At 31.1% G+C, this 23,942-nt stretch overlaps 1 protein-coding gene across 1 annotated transcript; it reads right to left on the bottom strand.

The window, feature by feature from the left end:
• Window positions 1-864: 864 nt before the first annotated feature.
• On the bottom strand, window positions 865-12,042 carry LOC107889982 (aspartic proteinase-like). The gene is made up of 6 exons (XM_041076147.1): window positions 11,940-12,042; window positions 5,546-5,607; window positions 5,337-5,456; window positions 5,157-5,245; window positions 1,906-2,090; window positions 865-1,228 (listed from the first exon to the last, which is right to left on the bottom strand). Exons 1-5 carry the CDS (start codon window positions 12,040-12,042, stop codon window positions 2,078-2,080), a joined length of 387 nt encoding a protein of 128 aa, XP_040932081.1. The 3' UTR covers window positions 865-1,228; window positions 1,906-2,077.
• Window positions 12,043-23,942: the final 11,900 nt, after the last annotated feature.

Here is a 23,942-nt window from a genome sequence, read left to right as displayed (position 1 = left end):
CAACCATTGTAAGTTGGAAGCCACCGAAGAATGTTTTAGAACACTGCAGCAAAATTGACTTTTAGCGGCGTTTTTTAAGAGCGCCGCTAAAACTATTTGCGGCGTTTTTACAAGCGCCGCAAAAACGCCGTTAAAGTTTGTAGCTTTTATTTGAAAAAAAATGTCGCTAAAGAACATGACCTTTAGCAGCGCTTTTCCCACAAACGCCGCTAAAGATCATGACCTTTAGCGGTGCTTTTCCAAAAAACGCCGCTAAAAAGCATTACCTTTAGCGGCGCTTTTCCCACAAATGCCGTTAAAGGTCAAAAAATTTAAAAATATATATATTATAAAATATTATAAAGGTCATGAAAAATATAAAAAATTTAAAATTCATTATCAAAATATTAAGAATAATATCCATGATATAAATATAAAAATTTTCTATTAAAATTCATTATCAAATTAAATTTTCTATTAAAATTTTAACTTTAAAACTAAATACAAAAATTAATGAATTTAAATTTAGAATTTAAAATAATAAATTAATAACACAATTAAAATCCAAAAGTTAAAACTCAAGTTATCTTAAATATTAAAATAAAAATAAAAATTTAGAATCAAAACTAAAATAAATAATAAAAATTAGATTAAATATAAAGATATCAACAAAATAAGATATTATAATGAAGTTAAGGACTTAAATCATAACCATGTAAAATATAAGATTTGAATATTCATTCCCATGTAAAATATCAACATTGATTAAGCTGCTAATGAATATTCTCTTTTCTAAGTCAAAATTACAATTCGTGTTTTTCTTCTTTCAACTCAAATAAAAATAAAATGTTGAAAACAAAACAATTAAATAAAAAAATAGAATAATTAGTTGACACGAGATTATTATTAAATATATGCAAATATGCAAGTAGACTATTACAAAACTGGGTGTAGTTTTTGATCAACTAATTAGTTGATCCTACTGCAGGTTCTATCTATAATCTGCTAAACTAACATACAAATATAAGGCACTCTAATACTTTTTTGCACATAAAATATCTAAAACTCACACCTGAATTCGGAGTCAGAGCACATACGGTGTCCACTGCATGTTGATCAATATCATTCTTATTCGCTGCTACGATGCCCCCTACATGCATTTGCAGAGGTAGGAGCCAGCCATTATGTGCCTTCTGCAAATTGTTCTTGGACCGCAATCTAGTGTAGTTGGTTTTTCCTATTCCATTTGCTACTAGTCAAAACATAAAAGAGCTATATTATGGTAACTCCATTAGCTTACACAGTAAATTATAGCTCGCATGTTTCAAAGGTATGATTCAATCAGTGGGGATTCTGGTAAAATAACAGTCGTTGAGAAGGCAAATTGATGATAAATTAGATAAGAGCAGAGAACATATACTATATTTTATCTGAACAAATGTTCCTTTCTTCAAATATATTGGAATGAATAATGATTAATTTGCATCATCATCGCTAGTGAAAATCCATAAAGAAAAAAATGATAGTTAGAATAAAGCATGAGTTATTGATGAGAAATTACAATAAAGAGTAGTTTCGGAGTGAATTAGTTTATGCTAGAAATAAATCATATTTTACTAGATATGGTAATCAGTATATCCCTTTGACACATTTAGATGTTCATATCATGTCGTATTTTAATCATTTTTCTTATATATCGTATCCAAAATTATCAAATATAATGTTTACTACAATGTTCAATTAGAGTGCCTATAATATTAACTCTGAAATTCATGATGACTATAAAATTCCACTTCGCGGTCCAGAACTGACAAAACATGTCACAGAGCACTGAATAGTGGAAAAGAAAGAAGTAAAGAAATACGTTTTCTACTAATTTTCTTCCTATCAGGCCATGGTGGATGGTTTAGACAAACTGGAGGTTACCTTGTGTCTGCACATTAGATTTGTCGACCTTTTCCTTTCTGACGAGCTCTTATTTCCCACATTGTTGTCAATTTCATTTAAGCTGACAGTGCTTCTTCGGCTTTCTCCCTTACTTCTTCACACGTCTCCATACCCGAATTGCATTTTTCTTCTTCCTTTTGATATTGTGATGCTAACTTCTTAGCCTCAAGTAAAAGAAAACATTTATGTAAAAAACTATAACAATTAAGCATTAGTGACATACAACTAACGATTAAAATAAAATAAAACATATACGTAACAAATAAATTGTTGGTCAAAAAAAGTTGTAAAAAATGAAAAAAGAAATGCAGTCAACTGGCTCACTGTAAACTTAACTGCAGACTTTGAATATGCCATAAAACATAAATAAAACTCAAAATCACCAATATCACCCTGGAATGAAATCATTTGCTAGATGAAGGCAGTGGTTTTTGTTAATGCAATATAGAGGGTTATTACATTTAATGTTACATTCACATCCAAATTACTCTCAGATAAAAAAATACCACAACATTAATTATCAAGCAATTCCAACCAAATCAGTTCATCCTGCATACCAAAGCCACAGTTACTACTTTATCTTATGTAAGTGTTATTTCACAATATCAGTCATTCGCAATCAATCTTAAGAACATGGCTCGGTTATGCAATTGTTAGATAGCATCTTGGTAAAAAAAAACATTGTTACATTAGCAATCAATCATTATTGGAGACAAAACAAAAGTGAAAATCATGTGATTAGCAATCAAACATTGTTACATCAGCAATCAATCATTATTGACGGGGGGTAGCTTAGGGAAATCATGTGATTAGAGAGTATAACAGTGCAAAAATAGAAGGATAAGAAAAACTATGGAATATATTTATCTCATATAGCATCATATAAGGCATAACATCTGTTAAAATAAAGTTGACACCTAAATGAAAGCGATAGCAGCAAAAATGGTGAAAAAACCCAGCAAAGAGGGCTGCTTTCATGCTAAAATTAGAGGTGATCTAAAAGGCATAGAAAATCAAATGTAAAATTTCTTTGTATTAAGTTACTTAGCCCCATATTCCAATAAATACATCCATCCATGACAAAGAAACAGGAAACTGACCTGTAAAGGAAGCATTGCTCAGTCTTGCATTAATTAAAGATAGAACCATAAAATTAGCTTAATTCTGCTGGGCAAAATTGCCAAAGATCAGATAATTAACATTTCCAAATGGAAACTTGGAACTTTGCAGGGCAAGTAACATAAAGAATGCTAATACAAAGCAACAAACATAATAGAAAGAAAGGCTAACAACAGCTTGCCATGCATGTAAGCATTCATAAAACAGGCATGAGTTTCAACTTTCAATAATTAGCTGCATAACTACCAAGCAAAACCCCATAGCCAAGGATATGGTGTTCTATTAATTGACAACAGAAACAACATTGATAAAAATGCTAAGTGAAAGTAGTATGCCTTTGGGGGAAAGTTCGGCACGAAGAATAAATGCTTCCTAGAATTTACATAGGAGTAATGGGTTATCATAATATTACAAAGCTCATCTATTGTAAATTAAAATTAGGCAGTAACTAATTGAAAATTCGATGAACAAAAAAAGAAGAGAAATCATTATTTGACTGGGACACTTTTATTGAATGTGCCAATGATATTTCAACATACTTGCTCGTTAAGTGTTGAGAAAGTTTTGCCCATATCTTGTCCAAAATAAACTCATATAAAGTGTGTATGAATCAACTATAATATGCTTAAAGTATAAGCATTGTAACTATAATCCAAAAGTAAGAACTATTTTTGATATTTTTGGCTTGAGATGCCATTGTATGAATTTTATAATCAAACACGTAGATATAAAGCTTCTGAACAAACACGTAGGCATATATCTTAAGGGAAAAGCTTATGAACAAACACGTAGATATCTTAGGAGAAACTACATAATTACACTGTTCTTTCTAAAAAGTCAAAAAGAAAAATCTTTAACTAAAAGTAAATATCAACTCAAAATCACTAACATATTTAAGTTTTCATCGTTTAAAATAAAAAAAATATACCAAAAACTTTTATTAATCACTAAGTTGTTAAACTCATTACTATGCATCATTCAAAAATTCTCCATGCTACACTTATTCTACATTTAACTTTTTTTTATGAAATTTAATTTTTTTTAATAAAGTAATTTTAAAACGTCAAATCTCTAGTCAAATTATGTTACATCTAAAACATATTTTACTCATTAATAGATAATCAACTGTACTGTACTTTGAAGCTCATTAAAAGAATTTAACAACCCAACCCAAGACTTAAATGAAAACTTATACAAAATTTTTAAATAATTTAATAACTTAAACAAAAAATTTAATTTTAACATTATAATTTTTTAAAATTAAATAATTAAAATAAAAACTTAAAAGTATCAATGAGTGTCAATACAGTTTAACTATTAAAATTAAATAATTACTAATAATTTAATAACCTTCAATATAATTTACCCAAACAAACCTAAAATAACATACATCTATAATGACCTGAACCCGAATTTGAAACTCAAATCTAAATCACTTCAAATCTAAAATAAATCAAAACTTAAATCCAGCTTAATTGAAAATAAGTTGAATCTAATATAATTCGAATAAATTAATCCTAAATAGGATAACGATTGGAATCTAAAACATGACGAAACCTAAAATAGATCCAAACTTCAAACTAACTTTAGAAATTCTAAAATATGTATTAATTAACCCACAAAAATATAACCAGACGCATGAAGTTTTGCTTCCTTTGCCCCTACCTTGAAGATTGTTCTAAGCATTATAAACTGATTAATTAAAAAGGCAATAATGAAGAAAAAGTAGGTATGGAAACTGATTAATAAGTATTTTTGACCACTGATTAAAAAATAAAGTAGCAAATCCAACTTTCAGCCATGGTTAAACATCACAGAGCAACGACGAAAATATTTACAAGCAAACAACATTATCTTTACGTAATGCAGGCTGAAAGAGCTAGTGACTCCATGTTTCCAACCATCTTTGTATAAAGTTATACCTAACACAGTAATGGGTGGACATTTGAAGAAAAGTCATTACCTTATTCCATGATAAGGTATTTTTATGCCTCCTCGGTAAAGCCAACTCTCTCTTTACCGAAATCGAACACGGTGTGGTAGCGGCCCATGAAAACATCTCACGAATATGCTGATTAGAAAAATTATAATTTGACCATTAGAAAAATTACCAGAGGGGTCCACGAGGAGGAGGAACATCCACAGCAGTAAAGCCACTGATGCACTGAGCTTGAGGACCTTCATCCACCTTGAGAATATACTGATTGCACCAATAGAGATTTAATTAACATCAGTAGGACAAGTTTTCAACTATTGATATAGTACAAACACAAAATAAGGATCGGTTTTACCTCTTCAGGGTAAAGGTCGAAAACTTTGTCACCGATAGTGAAGGAAACAGTTAGCATGGACGATGGGCTTCCACATTCAACAGTAGATTCTCCCATCGGACTTGGCATATGGTCACATAGCTGCATAAGTATCAAATTGAAGAAAGAATCAGACATTGGAAGGAATGCACTCACGAATTATTCAACAAGCATCAAGTCTATTATGTTACCTGATTGACGTAGTTCAATATGGTGTCTTGAGTTTGATTCTGCTTTAATTGCTCTTTTGGTCCTTAGCCGTACAGATCTTGGAAGGATCTGAAGCAGCTGCATGACGGCTTCAGCATATGAGATCGAAAGACATGATTCCCTTCCCCCCTCGATAGAAGCAAAAGGAAGAGGCTAAGGTTTTAATTGAACGTTGAAAAGGAAATTGGAACAGTCAAATTGCACACCGCGTCTCTTCCGTTGGTTGAGATTAAAGGTGGGTAGGCATGAAATCTTCAAGAGAGAAAATTTATGAGAAGGGGATTTTGATCGGTGAAACCAAAGGGAATAGAATCAAGGTTTTTAGCCGCGTAAAATTGGGGATTTAGGGGAGGGGTGAAAATAAAACAAAGCCGTTTTGATTTAAAGTTTTTTGCGGCATTTTTGGTAAAAACGTCACTATAACTCAAGTTTTTGCGGCGTTTTTATAGCTCAACTTTTTGAAGCGTTTTTCCCAAAAAAATACCACTATTGTTCAATTTTATTTTTTTTGTCATTTTTAACATATTTTTTTCTATTTTTTTCTTTTAAAATTTTTTTGTTGAGATTATATTTTTTGGAATTTTTATTTTTTTGGCATTTTTGAATATTGATCTTTTTAACTGAAGTATGGACTAAAATATTAAATATTAAAATTTTAAGTTTTTAAGTTTTTAATTTTTAATTTTTTTATCTTTCAATTTTCAATTTTTAATTTTTTTGAAGATTTTTATCATTTTTAAATTAACATATAAAAAAATAGTATCAAGTCATGTGAATTACCTTGTAAGTTTTCACGTCAATATCATTAAAAAATTAATTTTACAATTACATTCCTATTAAAAATGAGATTTAACATTTTTTAAAAAGTGGAAGGTTTTGGTTCAAAAAATAAGAATCAAATTGATAAAAAAATATAAATATTGAAAGTTAAAATTTAATTACCATGATCAACTCTTTTAGGAATTAAATTGATAGATGGGAATGGCATGGTCTAGTATTGTTTAAAGGATTTCTATTTTCTTTCTTTTTTCATCAACATTATTCTTTTAAGTATGGTCCGCATTAGTTGTTTAAATTTAATTATATGTTATATCAATAATTGTGTTAATAATTTACAAGAACTAGATCAAATTAAAGTTCAGGTATGCTTTTGGAATTTAACCCATTTTGATATATATATATATATTTAAAATAATAATTTATATTTATCTTATTTAGATTTATATTATAAAAAAATCCAAGATACACAAGTTATAAGTAGTTCACCATATTTACCCCTAAATCCTAAAAAATAAACCCTAAACCACAAACACCAAACCTAAAAACTCAAACCATAAACCCTAAATCATAAACCCTAAATCATAAACCATAAAACTTACATCCTAAACCCTAAATATATATTACAAGGGACAAAAGTAATTAAAAAAGAATCTTATTACTGACCCAAACCCTAAAATAAATTGGTTTTTTGTCATTTTATCAAAAACCCTAACCCTTAAACCCTATTAGCCTAACCCCTAAAACCATGAACATTACTAAAACCCTAACTATAAAATAATAAACCCCAAACCCCAAACTTTAAACCATAAACCTTAAACTCAAAACTCTAATCACAAAATAATAAACATTATATCATAAACCCTAAAACCCAAAACCACAGACATTAAACAAATAAATTTTTTTGCGTCATTTTTCGAAAAGCACCACTAATACCACTAAAGCTTGTAACTTTTTTGCGGTGTTTTTCAAAAAGCGCCGCTAACACTCGATCTTTAGCAGCATTTTTAAAAAAGCGCCGCTAATGCTCGATCTTTAGCGACGTTTTTAAAAAAGCGCCACTAATGATTGATCTTTAGCGGCATTTTCTTACTAGCACCGCTAATGTACAACTTTTGAGGCGTTTTTGGTTCAAGCGCCGCTAAAACCACCGCTAAAAGCCTATTTTGCTGTAGTGGAAGTTAACAGCTTTCTGGGACTAGCAGGATATTATCGGAGATTTGTTAAAGGATTTTCAATGATAGCTTCTCCGATGACTCGATTGTTCTAAAAATAAGTGAAATTCAAGTGGATTGATAAGTGCTAGTAGAGTTTTGATAGATTGAAAGCTTTATAGATGGAAGAACCCGCACTGGTCCAACCTGACCGGGTAAGGAATTTATAGTCTACAGCGATGCCTCATTGAATGGTTTAGGATGTGTATTGATGCAAGATGGTAAAGTAGTGGCTTATGCATCTAGGCAGCTTAAACCGCATGAAAGAAATTACCCGGCACATGATCTTGAATTAGCAACTATTTTTTGCATTGAAAATATAGCGGCATTATCTTTTTGGTGAAAAATTTCACTTCTTTACAGATCACAAAAGTCTGAAGTATTTAGTGACACAAAAATAACTAAATTTGAGACAATGTAGGTGGTTGGAATTATTGAAAGATTATGATCTCGTTACTGATTATCATCCGGGGAAGGATAATATTGTAACAGCCCGGTTTAGACCTTAGTCAGAATAGTGGTTTTAGGACCACAAATTTGAGTCAAAAAAATATTTTAATATTATTTTTCGTTCTTATAATATGTGTGAAAGTTTCGTATAAAAATTTGATTGTTTGTGTGCCTAATTTAGAAAAAGGACCTAATCGGAGAAAATGCAAAAGATATGTTCTATTTGCTAAAGTGTCGAATTGCTTTGGCTTATTAAATGTGAGGTCCTTATTATGTTTTTAGACCATTGATATATTAAATGGACATTGTTGGACATCCATTATAAGTTTACATGTTTATTATATTAAGGCTAAATTGGTAAACTGGCTATTATAATGTTTATAATAAAACATAATCAAATTCAAGCTTTTTTTTCACTTGTTTTTACTGAAAATAAGAAAAGAAAAAGGAGTCATCTTCAAGCTTAGGGTTCGGCACTTATTTTGTTGGATTGAGATATGTAATTAGCTCGATTTTTTATGATTTCTACATTTTTTTTATTGTTGCTTTGTGTTCTATTAAGCCCATGCCTCAATTTTAGAATTTGATGAAGATTTTGAGTTGAGTCATTGATGAAATTGTGAGTTTTGTGATGTTAATTGAAGAAAAATGAAAGAAATGCATTAGATTAATATGTTTTGTATTTGAATTTTTGATGAATTTGAGTAATTTGGGCTAAATTGTAAAAATGAGATTTTGAGGGACTAAAATGTGAAATAAATAAAAGATACTAGCTTATATGAACTACATGAATATTCGGCTAAGTATGTGTATAAGGAAATTTTGTATATTTTGTGATTTTTGTGATTAGGGACTAAAGTGTTAAAATGTGAAAATATGAGGGCTAATTCGTAAAATGCCCTAAATATGTTTTTATGGATTAATTTGAATGAATTTGAGAATGAATAAGTCAAATTTGAATGTGTTTAGATCAAGAACCAAAGAAAATGGAATTAGATTGGGGGAAAACGAAAGAAGTTGAATAGCCGTCCGTTTTCGTTTATTCTAGTACGAGGTAAGTCTATATACAAAAGTGTTTGAATTGATTTATTCATGCTTAAATGATATTGAATTGTGATGAATGGTTATAGAAGCTAAATATGTAAAATTGAGAAAGTTTCGATAATGTGACAACGTCCGAAAGTCCCGTATAAACCATAGGAATAGTTAGGATACATATGTCATGACATAGGATTTCGATATACGATTTCGTGTAAGACCACGTCTGGGACGTTGGCATCGATTTGAGATTTATGTGTAAGACCATGTCTAGGACATCGACATTGTATTTGATTTCGTGTAAGACCCTGTCTGAGATAGTGGCATTGATATTTGATTACATGTAAGACCATGTCTGGGACGTTGGCATTGTACAAGCTTTCTGAGCTATCCGCGTATCCTATTTAATTATGTACAGTTGAACGGGCATTCTGAGAAATACGTGATTGAATGAATGAATAACTGATTCGGGTACATGGAGATGTGTTCAACATTGTTAATGATAAGTAATTATATGTGCAAGTGATGCTATGTGATATAAGTATGAGAAAATATGATATATGTGTAAATGAATTGGGAATATGTAAGATGTATATGAACTATGTAGTTTGTGATAGTATTTGGCTATGGACTATATGTATTTTATGATGCTTATATGCTTAAAATGATAAGTTTATTTGTATATGGCTTACTAAGCTTTTGAAAGCTTACTTTGTGTGTGTTTGCATTGTGTTATAGATATCGAAGCTACTGAAAGCTCGGGGATCGTCGAGGATCATCACCACACTATCAAATATTATTTTGGTACCTTTTCAAAATGTATATATTAAAGTATTGCATGTATAGGCTAGGATTAATGTGGTCTTAACAGCTTATGTATATAGGGTGGCAAAATAGCTTTTCAAGTGGCCAATTTTTGTCTACACGGGCAGAGACACGGGCGTGTGTCTCAGCCGTGTGTGACACACAGTCATGTTACACGGTCGTGTGTCCCCTGGGGTAGTCCTACAATTTAAAGACAGTCTCGAGCACGGCCTAAACACACGGGCGTGTCGTTAGCCGTGTGACCCAAGTCAGTTTCGACCACTGCTAAGGCATATGGGCATGTCTCCGGCCGTGTAGGGCAAGTCAGTATGTATGCCCTGTTTTCACACAGCCTATGACACGGGCATGTCTAGTGACTGTGTGAGGCACACGGTCTGTTCACACGGGCGTGTGACCTCTATAAATTAGAAGAATTGTTAAGTTTCAAGAAATTTTATACGAGATCAGTCTAGTACCGAACCTTCTCCAAAGTATGTTTAAGGTCTCATAGACCTCCTAAAGAGACTATATGTGTATGACTTGCTATGAAACGATGAAATTGATTGATGTTTGAGAATTGATTGTAAAATGTTTTGAAATGTTCGGTAATGCACCTTAACCCTAGTCTAGCGATGGATACGAGTTAAGGGTGTTACAAATGTAGTGCCAGATGCCTTGAGCTAAAAATCCTTATTTGCCTTATGGGCATTGGACACCCGGTTGTCTTTATCTGATGATGGTTCACTCATAACTGAGTTAAAAGTTAGACCGACGTTTTTGCAATAGGTCTCCAAAGATCAGAAAAATGATAGTAAGTTTCAAGCAAAGCGAATACAAAGTGAATTGACTTTTGACTCAGAATTCTAGGTTAGGACCAATGGTTGTTTATTTTTCAGAGGCAGAGTATGTGTATCGAAAAGTTTAGAACTAGTATAGAAGATTTTAAATGAAGCTCATAATGTTAACATGTCTATCCATCTTGGTAGTAATAAGATGTATAGTGACTTGAAAAAGATGTACTGGTGGCCGGGAATGAAACATGATATTTCTGAATTTGTATTGAAGTGTTTGATATGTCAGCAAGTGATGGCTGAGCACTAAGTACCTTAGGGATTATTGCAGCCAATTACAATCCCAAAATGGAAATAGGAAAGAGCTACCATGGACTTTGTAACGGGATTACCTTTATCATTGAAAAAGAAAGATGTCATCTAGGTAATTATCGATCATTTAACGAAGTTGGCACACTTTATCCTGGTATGTATGGATTTTTCATTAGATAGATTGGTTGAATTATATGTCTCTGAGATTGTAAGGCTACAGGAGTGCCAATCTCCATTATTTCAAACAGAGATCCCTGGTTTACATCTCAACTTTGGAGTAAGTTCCAAGAAGCTCTGGGCACTTATTTACATTTTAGTACTACATTTCATCCTCAAACAGATGGACAATTTGAACGTGTGATACAGATTTTAGAAGACATGCTTCGGTGTTGTGTACTTGAATTTGGAGGTAACTGGGAAAAATACTTGCCCTTGATTGAATTTGCTTACAATAACAGTTATCAGTCTAGTATTAGAATGGCACCATATGAGGCTTTATATGGTCGTAAACATAGAACTCCATTGTATTGGATAGAGTTAATTAGAAAAAGATACACGAAGTTGACTTGATCCGAGAAACCTAAGAAATGGTGAAGATAATTCGAGATAGTTTAAAAGCCTCAGGCCGTCAAAAGTATTCTTGAAAGTGTCACCTTGGAAGAAACTTCTACAATTTGGCCGTAAAGGAAAACTGAATCCACGATTCATCGAGCCATATGAGATCATTGAAAGAGTCAGGCCTGTTGCATATCGGTTAGTATTACCACTGCAGCTTGATAAAATTCATAATGTGTTTCATGTGTCCATGCTACAGCGATATCGATTGAATCTTTCGCATGTTATTACCCCAACAGAAGATGAGATTCAGCCTGATATGATTTACAATGAGGGACCGATTAAAATACTGGCATATGAGACGAAGAGCTAAGAAATAAAAATGTGGCATTGGTAAAAGTTCTCTGGCAACGACATGGATTAGAGGAAGCTACCTGGGAGCCAGAGGATACTATAAGGAAGCAATTCCCTAATCTCTTTTCTGGCAAGAATTTTCGAGGGCGAAAACTTCGAAGGGGGAGAGTTATAACAACCCATTTTCGGTGAGATCAAAATAGTGGTTTCGAGACCACAAATCCAAAAATAAAAAATATTTTATTTTATTTTATGATTGGTATCATGATAGGAAGGTCACATGAAAATTTTGGTACGAAAATTTTACCGATTGTGTGTTTAATTAGGGAAAGGACTAAATTACATAAAATGCAAAAGTTGAGTTCTAGTAGTATAGGTATCAAATAGTTATGAATTCAAAACTTAAGGTCCTTATATGGTAATTAGACCATTGAAGGGTAGTTATTAGATATTTTAATGACTCATCCATGGAAAAATTAGAAAAGGGTAGGGACTAAATTGGAAATCAATAAAATTATTAGATGATAATTAATTAAAAAGAAAAAATCATCTAATTTGATATCATCTTCCCCAATTTTTCTATGAAAGCCCTCGGAGAGAAGAAGAAAACTTTTCAAGCTTAATAAGGTATGAAATCAAGTCCCGTTTTTAGTAATTTCTATATTTTTGGAATCAGGATAGCCTAATCTTTCTATTTAGGGGATTTATTTGAAAATATATCAATGTATGAAATTTGGGTCATGGATGAATATGCTAAAAATTATAAATTTATGGTAGAAAACAAAAATTTATTCATAGATAAACAACTTTTACAAAGTAATTTTTAATGAAAACTTGATTTAGGGACTAAAATGAAAAAGTTATAAAACCCATGGAAAATTCTAAAATTTGTGAAATGTATGTGCTTTAAGTGTGATATACAAATTCTGGCTAGGCTTGGAAAGAGGGTAAAATTTCATAAATTTCATTTTTCGGGCATAGGGATGAAATCAGAATTTTTAAAAAAGATAAGGGCAAAATGGTAATTTTACCTAGGTTGTAATAGAATGCAAATGTAAATGAAATGTGATAGATTAATAGTTAAATTTATCCATATAGATCTGGAAAGACCAACTATGGAACTAGATCGAGGAAAGCAAAAGATTTCGGATTAGTTAACATTCAAATACGAACCATTTTCAAGGTAAGTTCATGTAACTTAAAAATGTATATTAATATGCTTGAATTGAATTGTATGATTGTGTTGATATGTGTGAGATGATATATACATAATGAAATAGTCTTAAGTTGTGTAATATGGACAAATTATCATGTTACGGTGGGTTAATAATAATAATGCATGTGTTGCAAATAGAATTTAGCCCGGACGGGTAAATCTAATGTAAACCTCTTGAGTTTAGGTTATAATAGGATTTAGCCTGGATGGGTAATCCATATTAAGCTCTTTGGAGCATTTGCTACAGATAGGATTTAGCCTAGACTGGTAATCCTATGTAAAATGTATGGCTCAAGAGCGTGCCTTTTATTATGTACCCTAATGGGTACTTTCGCACATGTGTATATTACCTAAACATCCATTGAGATTTCAATAGTTCGATGAAAAATATCCTTGAAGTGTGGAAAGGTGAAATTAATGGAAGCTTGTAATGTGATGAGCTCATCTATGTTTACTTGATATTCATGTAAGATTATGTGACTAACTTGTTTGGATAAGTGGATGTGTTTAGGTAACTTACCCAAATTGATGGAGTATATAATTGTGTTTTCTTGTATTAATAAATATGACCGGCAAGTTTCTTTTCCATTATACGAACTTACTAAGCATAAAATTGCTTACTCCGTTTAATTTTCCCTGTTTTATAGTGCTCAAAAGCTCGCGAAGGTTGGAAGTCAGTCAGAGCAGTCATCACACTATCCACTATCTTATTTTGGTACAAATAGAATTCTCGTTTTAGTATAATGGCATGTATAAGCTTATTTGGCCAATGATGGCTCGTAATGGTTGTTTTGTAAACTAGCCACTGGAGTGGCTAGTGATGGTCTAAGTTTGGATTTTCTTGAAGTAATATTTTGGTAATCATATAAGTGCTCATTATGTGCTAGTTTGTTGGAATTATGTTAGCATATAAGTTTATGTTAATAGTAACTTTATATCCTTTGATACATGAGATAATACTACATGATTGATGGCAAATTTTATGTCAATATGATGTTGGATTGGTGGATATATGCTTGTGAGTTTTGGTGCAGGAAAATCGTAAGTTTTGGGTGACAAATAAGGCTAGGAAATAACCTTATTTTGTCCACACGGGCATGTATCTTGGCCGTGTGTGACACACGACTTGTCTCATGGGCATGTGGTCTAGCCGTGTGTACCCTGCATCTTAAGAATGAGAAATAGAATGCTCAGAATTGGGCACACGGGTAGAGACACGGGCGTATGTCTCAATCGTGTGGTTGACACGGCCCTAGACACGGACGTGTTATACGGCCCTGGACACGGACGTGTTACACGGCCGTGTGTAAACTGCACCTAAATTTTAAAAATAAAATTTGCCAAACAGTCTAGCACATGGGCATGTGACTTGGCCGTGTGACTTCAATTTCTTCATGCCTTAAAAGTTAGAGAGTTACACGGGTTAAGGACACGGGCATGTGTAGTATACGGCCTGACCTCAAGGGCGTGTGAACCCTACAACTTTGGAAAATTTTTGAAATGTCGCAAAAATTTTTATAAGTTTTTTATTAAGTCCCGACGTGATTCTAATGCTCGTATTGGACCTCGAGGGTCTAATTAAGGGACGTTTGAATGATCTCGATAAATAAATATTAATTTATAAGAATTATCTATAAAATGTCCTGAATGTTTTGGTCATACTCTAAAACCCTGATCTAATGATGGGTGGGTTAGGGGTGTTAAACTGTCAGGGTTTTCTGGAAGAGATCAGCCAAGATAGAGTAGCAAGAAAACTCCGACTCCTTCAATAGCTAGTGTGGGAAATGTGAAGAATACAAATAGAATAGAGTGCAAGCAACATGGACGGTTTCACTTAGTGTCTGTAGAGTTAATGATGGGACGTGCTTTAATTATGGATCTTTAGACCATTTTAAAAGATAGTGTCCAAGTCTAAAAGAGCCTATTAAATAGCATAATGAGAAATTGGTGGCCAATTCTAACAGAGGTAGAAGACCTGGAAATTGTAATAGCTAGTTTTTAGTCAAATCAGAATAGTGTTTTTGAAACCAAAAATCTGAGGTCAAAATAATTATTTTATTATTATTTTAATGCTTACAGCATGATATTGTGATTGTGTGAATTTTTTTTTGAGAAATTTTATCGTTTAAATGCTCAATTTGATAAAAAGGACTAAATCGCATAAAGTGAAAAATTTGAGTTCTAATAGCTAAAGGTGTCTAATAGCTAATGAAATTTAAAGTGGAGGTCCTTAAGTGGTAATTAGCCCATTTATTAGATAGTGGATGTTAATGGCTTGGCATTATTGTAATTTGAATTAATTTTAAAGGTTAATAGTGTAAATTGGTAATTAAAGGTAAATTTAATTTCATTCATCTTCTCCACCAATTTTTAACCTAAGAAAAGCCATGGGAATAGCTTGAAGTATTCGGTCACTTCTCCTAGTGCATATAAGTCATTTTTGATTCGGTTTTTAATGATTTCTATGTTTTTGGGATCGTTGCACTAGGTCTAGCTAGCCCAGGGACTAATTTGCAAAAATATTAAAGGTTTAGGATGTTTCCATTGATGAATATGTATGAGCTTTAATCATTGATGATAGATGATGAATGTTTGATGATAGTTATACAAGTTTTGTTAATTGATTTTAGTGAAAATGCAAATTAGGGATTAAATTGTAAAATGTGGAAACTTTGTGCTTAAAATATGAAATAAATGAAAAATATGGGCTGCTAGGGACCTAATTAAAAATTTTCTAGTATGGGTTGTGGTTGAATTGCAAGAATTTGTAATTTAATGAAATAATGACTAAATTGTAAAAATGTAAAATATTAGGGGCAAATGTGTAAAGCAGCTTTAAAGTGTATTTTGGATTAAATTGAATAGAGAGATTATTAAATAAGCTAAATTTGATATTATATAGATCAAAAAAAGTGAAATATGGACTTAGTCGAGGAAAGAATAAGGTTTTGGATTTATCGACTCGTTTTGCCCTTTTTGTATCCGAGGTAAGTTCGTATGTAATAAGCTTTATTTTAATTGTATTTTAAATGCTTTAATATTGCATAAATTGTGAATACGACATTGCGGACTTATTCGACGAAGATTCATCATTGAAAATCCTGGGTGAACCTTAGGAATAGGTTAGGATACGAATGACATGTCATTAGGGGTAGTTATTGAGATAGCTTCGGCTATGAATTGACACATCGTGTGCTTTATCAAGATAGCTTCAGCTATATATATATTGGCACTTCAGGTGAAAGATTATTGAGATAGCTTCGGCTATATTTTTATTACCACTTATTATACAAGATTCCTAAGTATCCGATACTATTCCAAATGGTTCAACGGGTATATCAAATATATGAAATGGTGAGATTAGATTCATAATAGTACAGGTATGTACAGAAACTATGTGAGCATCATATTTATGGAAGTTAAGTTCATGGTTATATTTGTGATTGAATACAAGTTAACACTTTGATTTGAAGGTTTTGTAGCATATTATATTTATATTATTTGATTGTGAATAAATGGCGAGTTTGCTTATTAATTCATACGAGCTTACTAAGCTTTATAGCTTAAATCGTTTGTTTTTCTGTGTTTTATAGTGATTTCAAAGCTAACTCGGATTCGGGAATTGACGGAGACTTCATCACACTATCCTACTATCACTTTGGTACTTTTAAATTTTAGAATTTTGAGTATATGGCACGTATAGGAGCTTTGGTCATTTTGTTATAAGTGCTGGTAATGAATTTGGCCATTTGTGTTGGCTTGTAAATGTCTAAAGTTTGGTTTTGTATTTAGCCATAAAAGTTTGCTTATTTTTGGTATAGTTGATCATGTATACATATGCGCATATGTCTTTGATTAAGTGTTAGATGATAGATATGTTATGTTTGATGACAATAGGTATTGTGGATGCCAATTGGTTGATGAATTAATAATAAATATGCTTGTGAGTTTAGATAAATTGATGTATGTTTGAAAGTGTCTAAGTAGTTGGATTAGGAATGTGAATTTGGTATAAAATGCAATAGCATTTTGTGATACATGTGAGACTTGTTGTTGTTGATATTAAAATGGTATGATTTCTGCTTGGTTGAGATTGGACGAGTGCCTATATGTAATGACCTAAAATTCACAGCACTAGAAAAGTACATTATCGGGCCTTCATTTTAGTGAAACGGGTTCGTAAATATTTATTAAAAATATTTATAAAGCTAGTTGTGTGTTTAATTAGGTTTTAGTTAGGTAAATTCAACTTAATTAGGAGTAATTAGCAAAAAGGACTAAATTGAATAAAGTATGAAAGTTTAATTGTAGATTAAAATAAAATAAAAAGGACCAAATAGGCAATTATACCTAATGTATTAAATGAGGCGGCATATGTTGATAACAATCTTAGATTTTTTTTATAAATATATTATTTAATTAGATTATATTATTATATTATTATATTGTAAATTATATTAATTATATTATAATATTATATTATAAAATAAATCAAAGATTTTGAAAATTGTATGGTAACTATAAAATACATGTGTAATAAATTAAATACATACATCTGTAATACAATTGTATAATTACTTATAATATAAGAAATTATTATTATATATTATTATATTATATATATATATAAAGTAAATGAAATAAAAGAAAGAGAGAAACAAAACATTAAGCAGGGACAAAACAGAAAGAAAAAGAAAGGAAAGAAGAGAGAAAAGAAAGAATAAGGAAAATAAGGTTTTAAAGGTTCCAAATTAAATTGGTAAGTCAATCTAAATCATTTTCTTAAAATTTTTGAGTTTTTATGATCTTAGAACAAAATACTACTAAGTATATGCTAAAATTTTGGAAATTATTAGATTTTTAGACACTAATTTTGTTGAGTAAAAGTGTGAATTTGGGATTGAATTAATAGAATTTCAAGTTAAAAGTGGGAGAAGGATTAAATTGTAGAATGGCCTATAAATTTTGTGTAATAGCGACTAAATTGCAAATAATTTGAGATTAGGAATTTATGATAAAAATTAGAGAGTTAAGTTTAAGTTTGGTTGAAAATTGAATAGAAATAAGATATGAATTGAGATGGAAATATAAATGATTTTTGTTAGGGGTTAAATTGAAATTGAGACAAAAGTTGGATAGAAAATTTAGAGTAATTGATGTGAATTGATTTTTATATTGATAATTGTAAATTATTTTAATTTTCGTAGCTAACATCGAACCGGAGACATCGGCTCAGAAGGGCAAGGAAAAGATTACTGGAGAGTAACTTAGGAGAAATTCTGGTTTGTATTACTATAATTCAAATTATTTATTATTAAATGTTAAATTTTAATTTATGTGTATGGTAAATGAAATATGAGGTAAGTATTATTATTATTGAGATGAGTGGGAATTAAATTGAATAATTGATATGAATTGGTATTTGAATTGTATATTGATTGAAAGCAGAAAGTGAATTTGAATCGAATTGTGACTGGTATTAAATTGAATAAAAATATATTGAGTTGCGAAAATGTGTAAATTTGTGAATTGAATATTGGTTGAAAGGTGGAAAATAATTGAATTGAAAATGTGAAAATATTGAATTGAGATTTATGTGAATTTTGTGATAATTGAATATTGAATATTGATTGTTGTTGAAAAGTGAATCGAAAACCCTATTAACTAGTCGGGCTGAGTCGGATATAGTTGGCATGCCATAGGATTGGAAGTGTTCAGGGAAATTTCGCTCTCGAGTCGATGAGACACTGGGTGTCACTATATTACTTCGGATAGATTTGATGAGGCACTGGGTACCAACTTACTTCGGCTTGGTCGATGAGACACTGGGTATCAATTATTGGTTCGAACTATCCAATAAGGCACTGGGTGCCATTCTGGTGTGTTTGGTTGGATCCGTGTATATGTCAAAGTTTGAGTCTTGTTAATAGGGGCAAATAAATGAAATAAAAAAATGAATGAAAATGATCGACTTTGTTCATGAAATGGAAAGTGAATTGAAATTGAGAAATGAGAATGAAAAGAATGAATCAAAGATTAATGAATAAGATGTTATATGATATTAAATCGATGAATAGCCAAATTGAGTTGCTATTGTTGAGAAATGAAAGTTAAATATGAAATAGTTTATTTATGAATTAATTGTTATATAACTTGATATGTTTATTTGTTACTTTACTTTAATAATTTGAATTATAGTAACACTACTAAGTATAACCATACTCAGCGTACGGTTGTTTCTGTGCGCAGGTTAGTAGAAGACGAACATTGCGGTTTAGCATCCAAAGCCGATCTCGACCTCAAAAACTGATGTGGTCATTGAAAGCACCAAAAATATCCTATTCTCTATTAAACAATGAAAAAGAATAGTAAAGGCGCAGTAGGGTTGAATCCTCAGGGACCGGATTGCATGAATGCTTGTTTCTCGAAATCTTGGGCAGGATCATGCCCAAGAAAACCTGCGCTCCTAGAAAAAAAAATAGAATTTCAAAGTTTTGATCTAGGAGTGAAAAAATAAAAACGAAATTAAAAGTTGAATTGAAATTTTAGAAATTAAAAGTAAAAATAAAGTTGAGAAAAAGATTTCTTATGGTGGATTTCTAGCCTCCGGTTGTCTCGATTCACCTTGAGTTTGATCCTTGGCTTTTAAATGACCTTTTTCAAGCAGAATATGTAACACCCTAACCTGTATCCGTAACCGGAATAGGTTACAAGATATTACTAGAAGAGACATAGCTTTTAGGCAATCACAAATATACTCAAACACATAATTCAAATTCAAATCATTAATAAACTTAAATAATCAATTTATGCTTTTTAAGAAACAATTTATAACATATTAATCAACTTGTATCTGAAATTAAATCGTAAACAAATAATGTCGACTATAACCTTTTCGACATAAAACATATACGCATATCAAAATCCTTATAAGATAATTTGTATAAATTATTATAAGCATGAAATATCAAAGGGCACAAAAACCAAATTAGCATGCAAACCATTAACATCTTATAATACTAAAATCACTATTCATTTGGTCACTTTTATAAGCATTAACCAAATATGATCATGCCTAATACGTGTGTATCATTCAATGACCATTTCTTTACTAAACAAATTTCTATTATTCAATTAGCAAATATCACCTGACAAATAACAATCAAATTTCCATCCTAATTGTCGAATACCAACTTTCGTGATCTATATATTTATAACATTACACATAACTTGACCAAATCAACTTTTAAATATATAATTCATTGACACAAGTTAACCAAATATTTATCAAAATCTATTCCATTTCAATAAGCAAACTGAATCACCAATCTATATACAAGTGTTAACCACAATAAGTGATACACCTTTCCAAACATATCAAATCATATACATTTATAAGTCCAATTCACATCTCAAATATCAAATATATATATAAACATCACTCAAGACAAACAATATTTATACCACATCTCATAATCAAATTCAAAAGCCATTCATCTTTCACCAACCACTACAAGCAATAATCACATCTAACAATACACATATATATCATAACCGAATATGCCAAACACATCCAAAATTTCAACAACATCATTTAATCAAACTTTAAATCCATATTTAACAAATGAGCAAGCCATTTTTGCATGGCTTTTAAACATATATACATATCAAAATCATATATGTACATAAGATAATATAGCATATACATGCCATAAGTTCAAATTTAAAACCTTTAAAAGTACCGAGAATAAACAATAGTGCGATTGACTTTACTGATGATCCCCGAGCATGTAACGATCTCCAAAAATACATAAAACAAAGACAAATATATACACACAAAGTAAGCTAACTTAGCTTAGTAAGCCAACTTAGCTTAGTAAGCCTTAAGCAAATAAACAACTCAAAAGCATTATGAAATCAATTTAACTAAATTAATACATAATTCTTAATTCCATTTAGTATCAAACTTGCAATTTCATAAACATTATATACTTTCATATATAACCTTATCTTGACCGAATATAAAGACATATATCCATCATCAAAAATCATTTAATTCAAAGCCACAATATCATTACATAACCGATTATATATATATATAAGTAAAATTTCAATATCACATACTTATTCATTAAATCACATATAGCTTCTTATATACACAAACATCACCATTAGCATCGTTATAACTTATATCACATATCAATAACCAACTTACCTTAATTTCAAGTAGGCAAATAATTTTTTATGTACCTGTTCACTTTAACCTGATTTCACATTCATACGTGATTTATCATTTCCCGTTGAACCATTCGGATTTGAATAAGATACTCGGATAATCACATATGTCATACAATTCCAACATCCAAGACGTGGTCTTACATGCTATCTCATATTGATGCCACTGTCCCAGACAGGGTCTTACTCGAATCTAATACGATGCCAATGTCCTAGAAATGATCTTACACGTAGCCACATATATCGATGCCAACCTCTCAGACTGGTCTTACATGAAAACACATATATCGATGCCAACGTCCCAGATGTGGTCTTACTCGAAAATATATATTAAAATCCTATGGTTCAAACAGGCTTTCGGACGTTGTAACTTAATCGAATTGAGCTTTTACATATAACTTCCAAGTATATTCAAATTCGGCTTTCATGTATATATTTTTACACAATTCAATTTATCATATAAATCTAGTATTTATTCAAAGTTAACAACATTTATTTGCTTATAAACTTACCTCGGACGATGAAAAACCGGAACGGGACAGCTAGTCGACAACTTTCGTTTTCCCCTGATCCAAATCTGATTTCTTTGGTTCTTAATCTAAACATATGAAAATTACGCTCATTCAAACATATTTTCATTAAATTTAATCCAAATACACAAAAAATGGAAAATTACCATTTTATCCATGATATTTACACTTTTTACAATTTAGTCACTATTGCAAAAAACACAAAATATGCAAAATCTCGAGATACCCATGTTTGGCCAAATGTTCCTAGTGTTCATACTAGTTCATAAATTTCATTTATCTCACATTTTAGTCCCTCAAATTATTATCTTTTCAATTTAGTCCTAATTACTCAAAATCATCAAAAACTCCAATACAAAACATGTTAATCTAAAACATATCTTCCATACTTCATCATCGAACAACAAAAATCACAAGCTCTCATCAATGGCATAACTTAAAATATTCATCAAAATAAAAAATTCAAGCACGGGCCGAATAGTACTCGAAGCAACGATCTCAAAAACGTAAAAATTATGAAAAACCAAAACCAAACTAACCTTGAATCAAGCTTGAGAATGGTCGAATATCACAAAGCTTTTGTTTATTTTTCTTTTATTTAGTTTCGGTGATGAGAGAATGAAATGAATATAAATTTATTTTATGTTTTATTATAATATGTGTTAACTTATAACTTAATTACTTATTTGTCCTTTATAATAAAATATGAAACAATTATAAACATGGGCACTACCGTCCATCACAAATATTTATGGTTTATTTACAACATAAATACTCCAATTTAAAAAAGCCATTAACAATTCAGCCCTTAGGCTTTAAACTATAAGTTTTCAATTTATGCGATTAAGTCCTTTTATTAAATTAAGCACACAAACGATCAATTCTTTCATACGAAATTTTCACACATGCAAATTCACATATAATAAACACAGAAAATAATATTTAAATATTTTTCAGACTCAGATTCATGGTCCTAAAACCACTGTTCCGACTAGGGTCTAAATCGGGCTATTACAGAATAAGCCAGTTATAATGGAAGAAGACGCCTACGGCCACTAGCTCCAAGAATTTAGACTTAAGATTTGGCGAAACCTGACTCTAACCAATAATCACTTTTGTTGGACTATCTTTTGCTAGATCATCACTTCCCAATGGTGAATATCATGCCATTTTGTCTTTTGGACTCGTCAACATCTTACGCAGAAAGCCAACGAACTTACTGTGCAACCTTCCTAAAACGTACAAAGTGGCTGTTCCTTGGACAAGTTGAAAAGATTACCTATTAAGGGACATGGATGGAAGCATCAGCCTCGTAATGCGGAGAAGTGATGAATATCCTATTGAGAAGGCTAAGCGCGGATTCTAAGCCTCATGAACCTTTTTGGGGAATTTTGACAACCTTCAGCTAGATTAGATTTAGTGGCTCATGATTTTTAGGAAAAAACAAAAAATAATGGAAAGAGAATTTTTATTGAAAGAAAATATGGGAAGAACAAAAAGGTTAAATTTATGGGGGAGAGAGTGTTAACAGCAAAAGATGGACAAAATTTGTGTCACTTCATCCCCTATTTATAGTACTAAGAAACCTAGCCTATTCCTAATTAAATTCTAAAAGATAAATACAAATAAATAAAGATAATTAAAGATAAATAAAAATAAATCCTAAATTTAAATCTAAAAAATTATCTTTAATAATTATCGTAATATAATAAAACAATAAATAAAGTCTTGTGCTAAAAAATCTCTTCTTTTGCACTTTTGCCCTTATGTCTTCCATACTTGCATTTTTGGCACCAGTTTTTTCCCTATGTTGCATGTTGGCCCATTATATCTTCAAATTTTCACTTTTTGCCTTCAAATTTCCTTTTGCCTCCAATTTAGTCCCTAAAAGATAAAAGACCATAAAATAACCCAAATTAGTAGGATCATACTCAAAATAAATATGTAATTAGCATATAAAATATGTCGTTCTAGAGTATTATCAAATTCCCCCTACTTAGCCCATGCTTGCCCTCAAGTATGGTTCGTGTCCACTGTGAAAATTAAATCCTGCCATGAAAGAAATACTACTCCAAAGTTTTGTAAAAATTAGTCAAAATGCA

Source organism: Gossypium hirsutum, chromosome A09 (assembly GCF_007990345.1).
Source record: "Gossypium hirsutum isolate 1008001.06 chromosome A09, Gossypium_hirsutum_v2.1, whole genome shotgun sequence".
Lineage (NCBI taxonomy): Eukaryota > Viridiplantae > Streptophyta > Magnoliopsida > Malvales > Malvaceae > Gossypium > Gossypium hirsutum.
This window is presented reverse-complemented; position numbering and strand designations above follow the sequence as displayed.

Coding starts and splice junctions, on each gene's coding strand:
- LOC107889982 (XM_041076147.1), bottom strand. CDS start 12,042: ATGGGTTGTTATAACTCTCCCCCTTCGAAGTTTTCGCCCTCGAAAATT. Junction 5,608..11,939: donor TAGTATCCTCTGGCTCCCAG/GTAGCTTCCTCT, acceptor TGTACGGCTAAG/GACCAAAAGAGCAATTAAAG. Junction 5,246..5,336: donor TCGACCTTTACCCTGAAGAG/GTAAAACCGATC, acceptor TGGTGCAATCAG/TATATTCTCAAGGTGGATGA.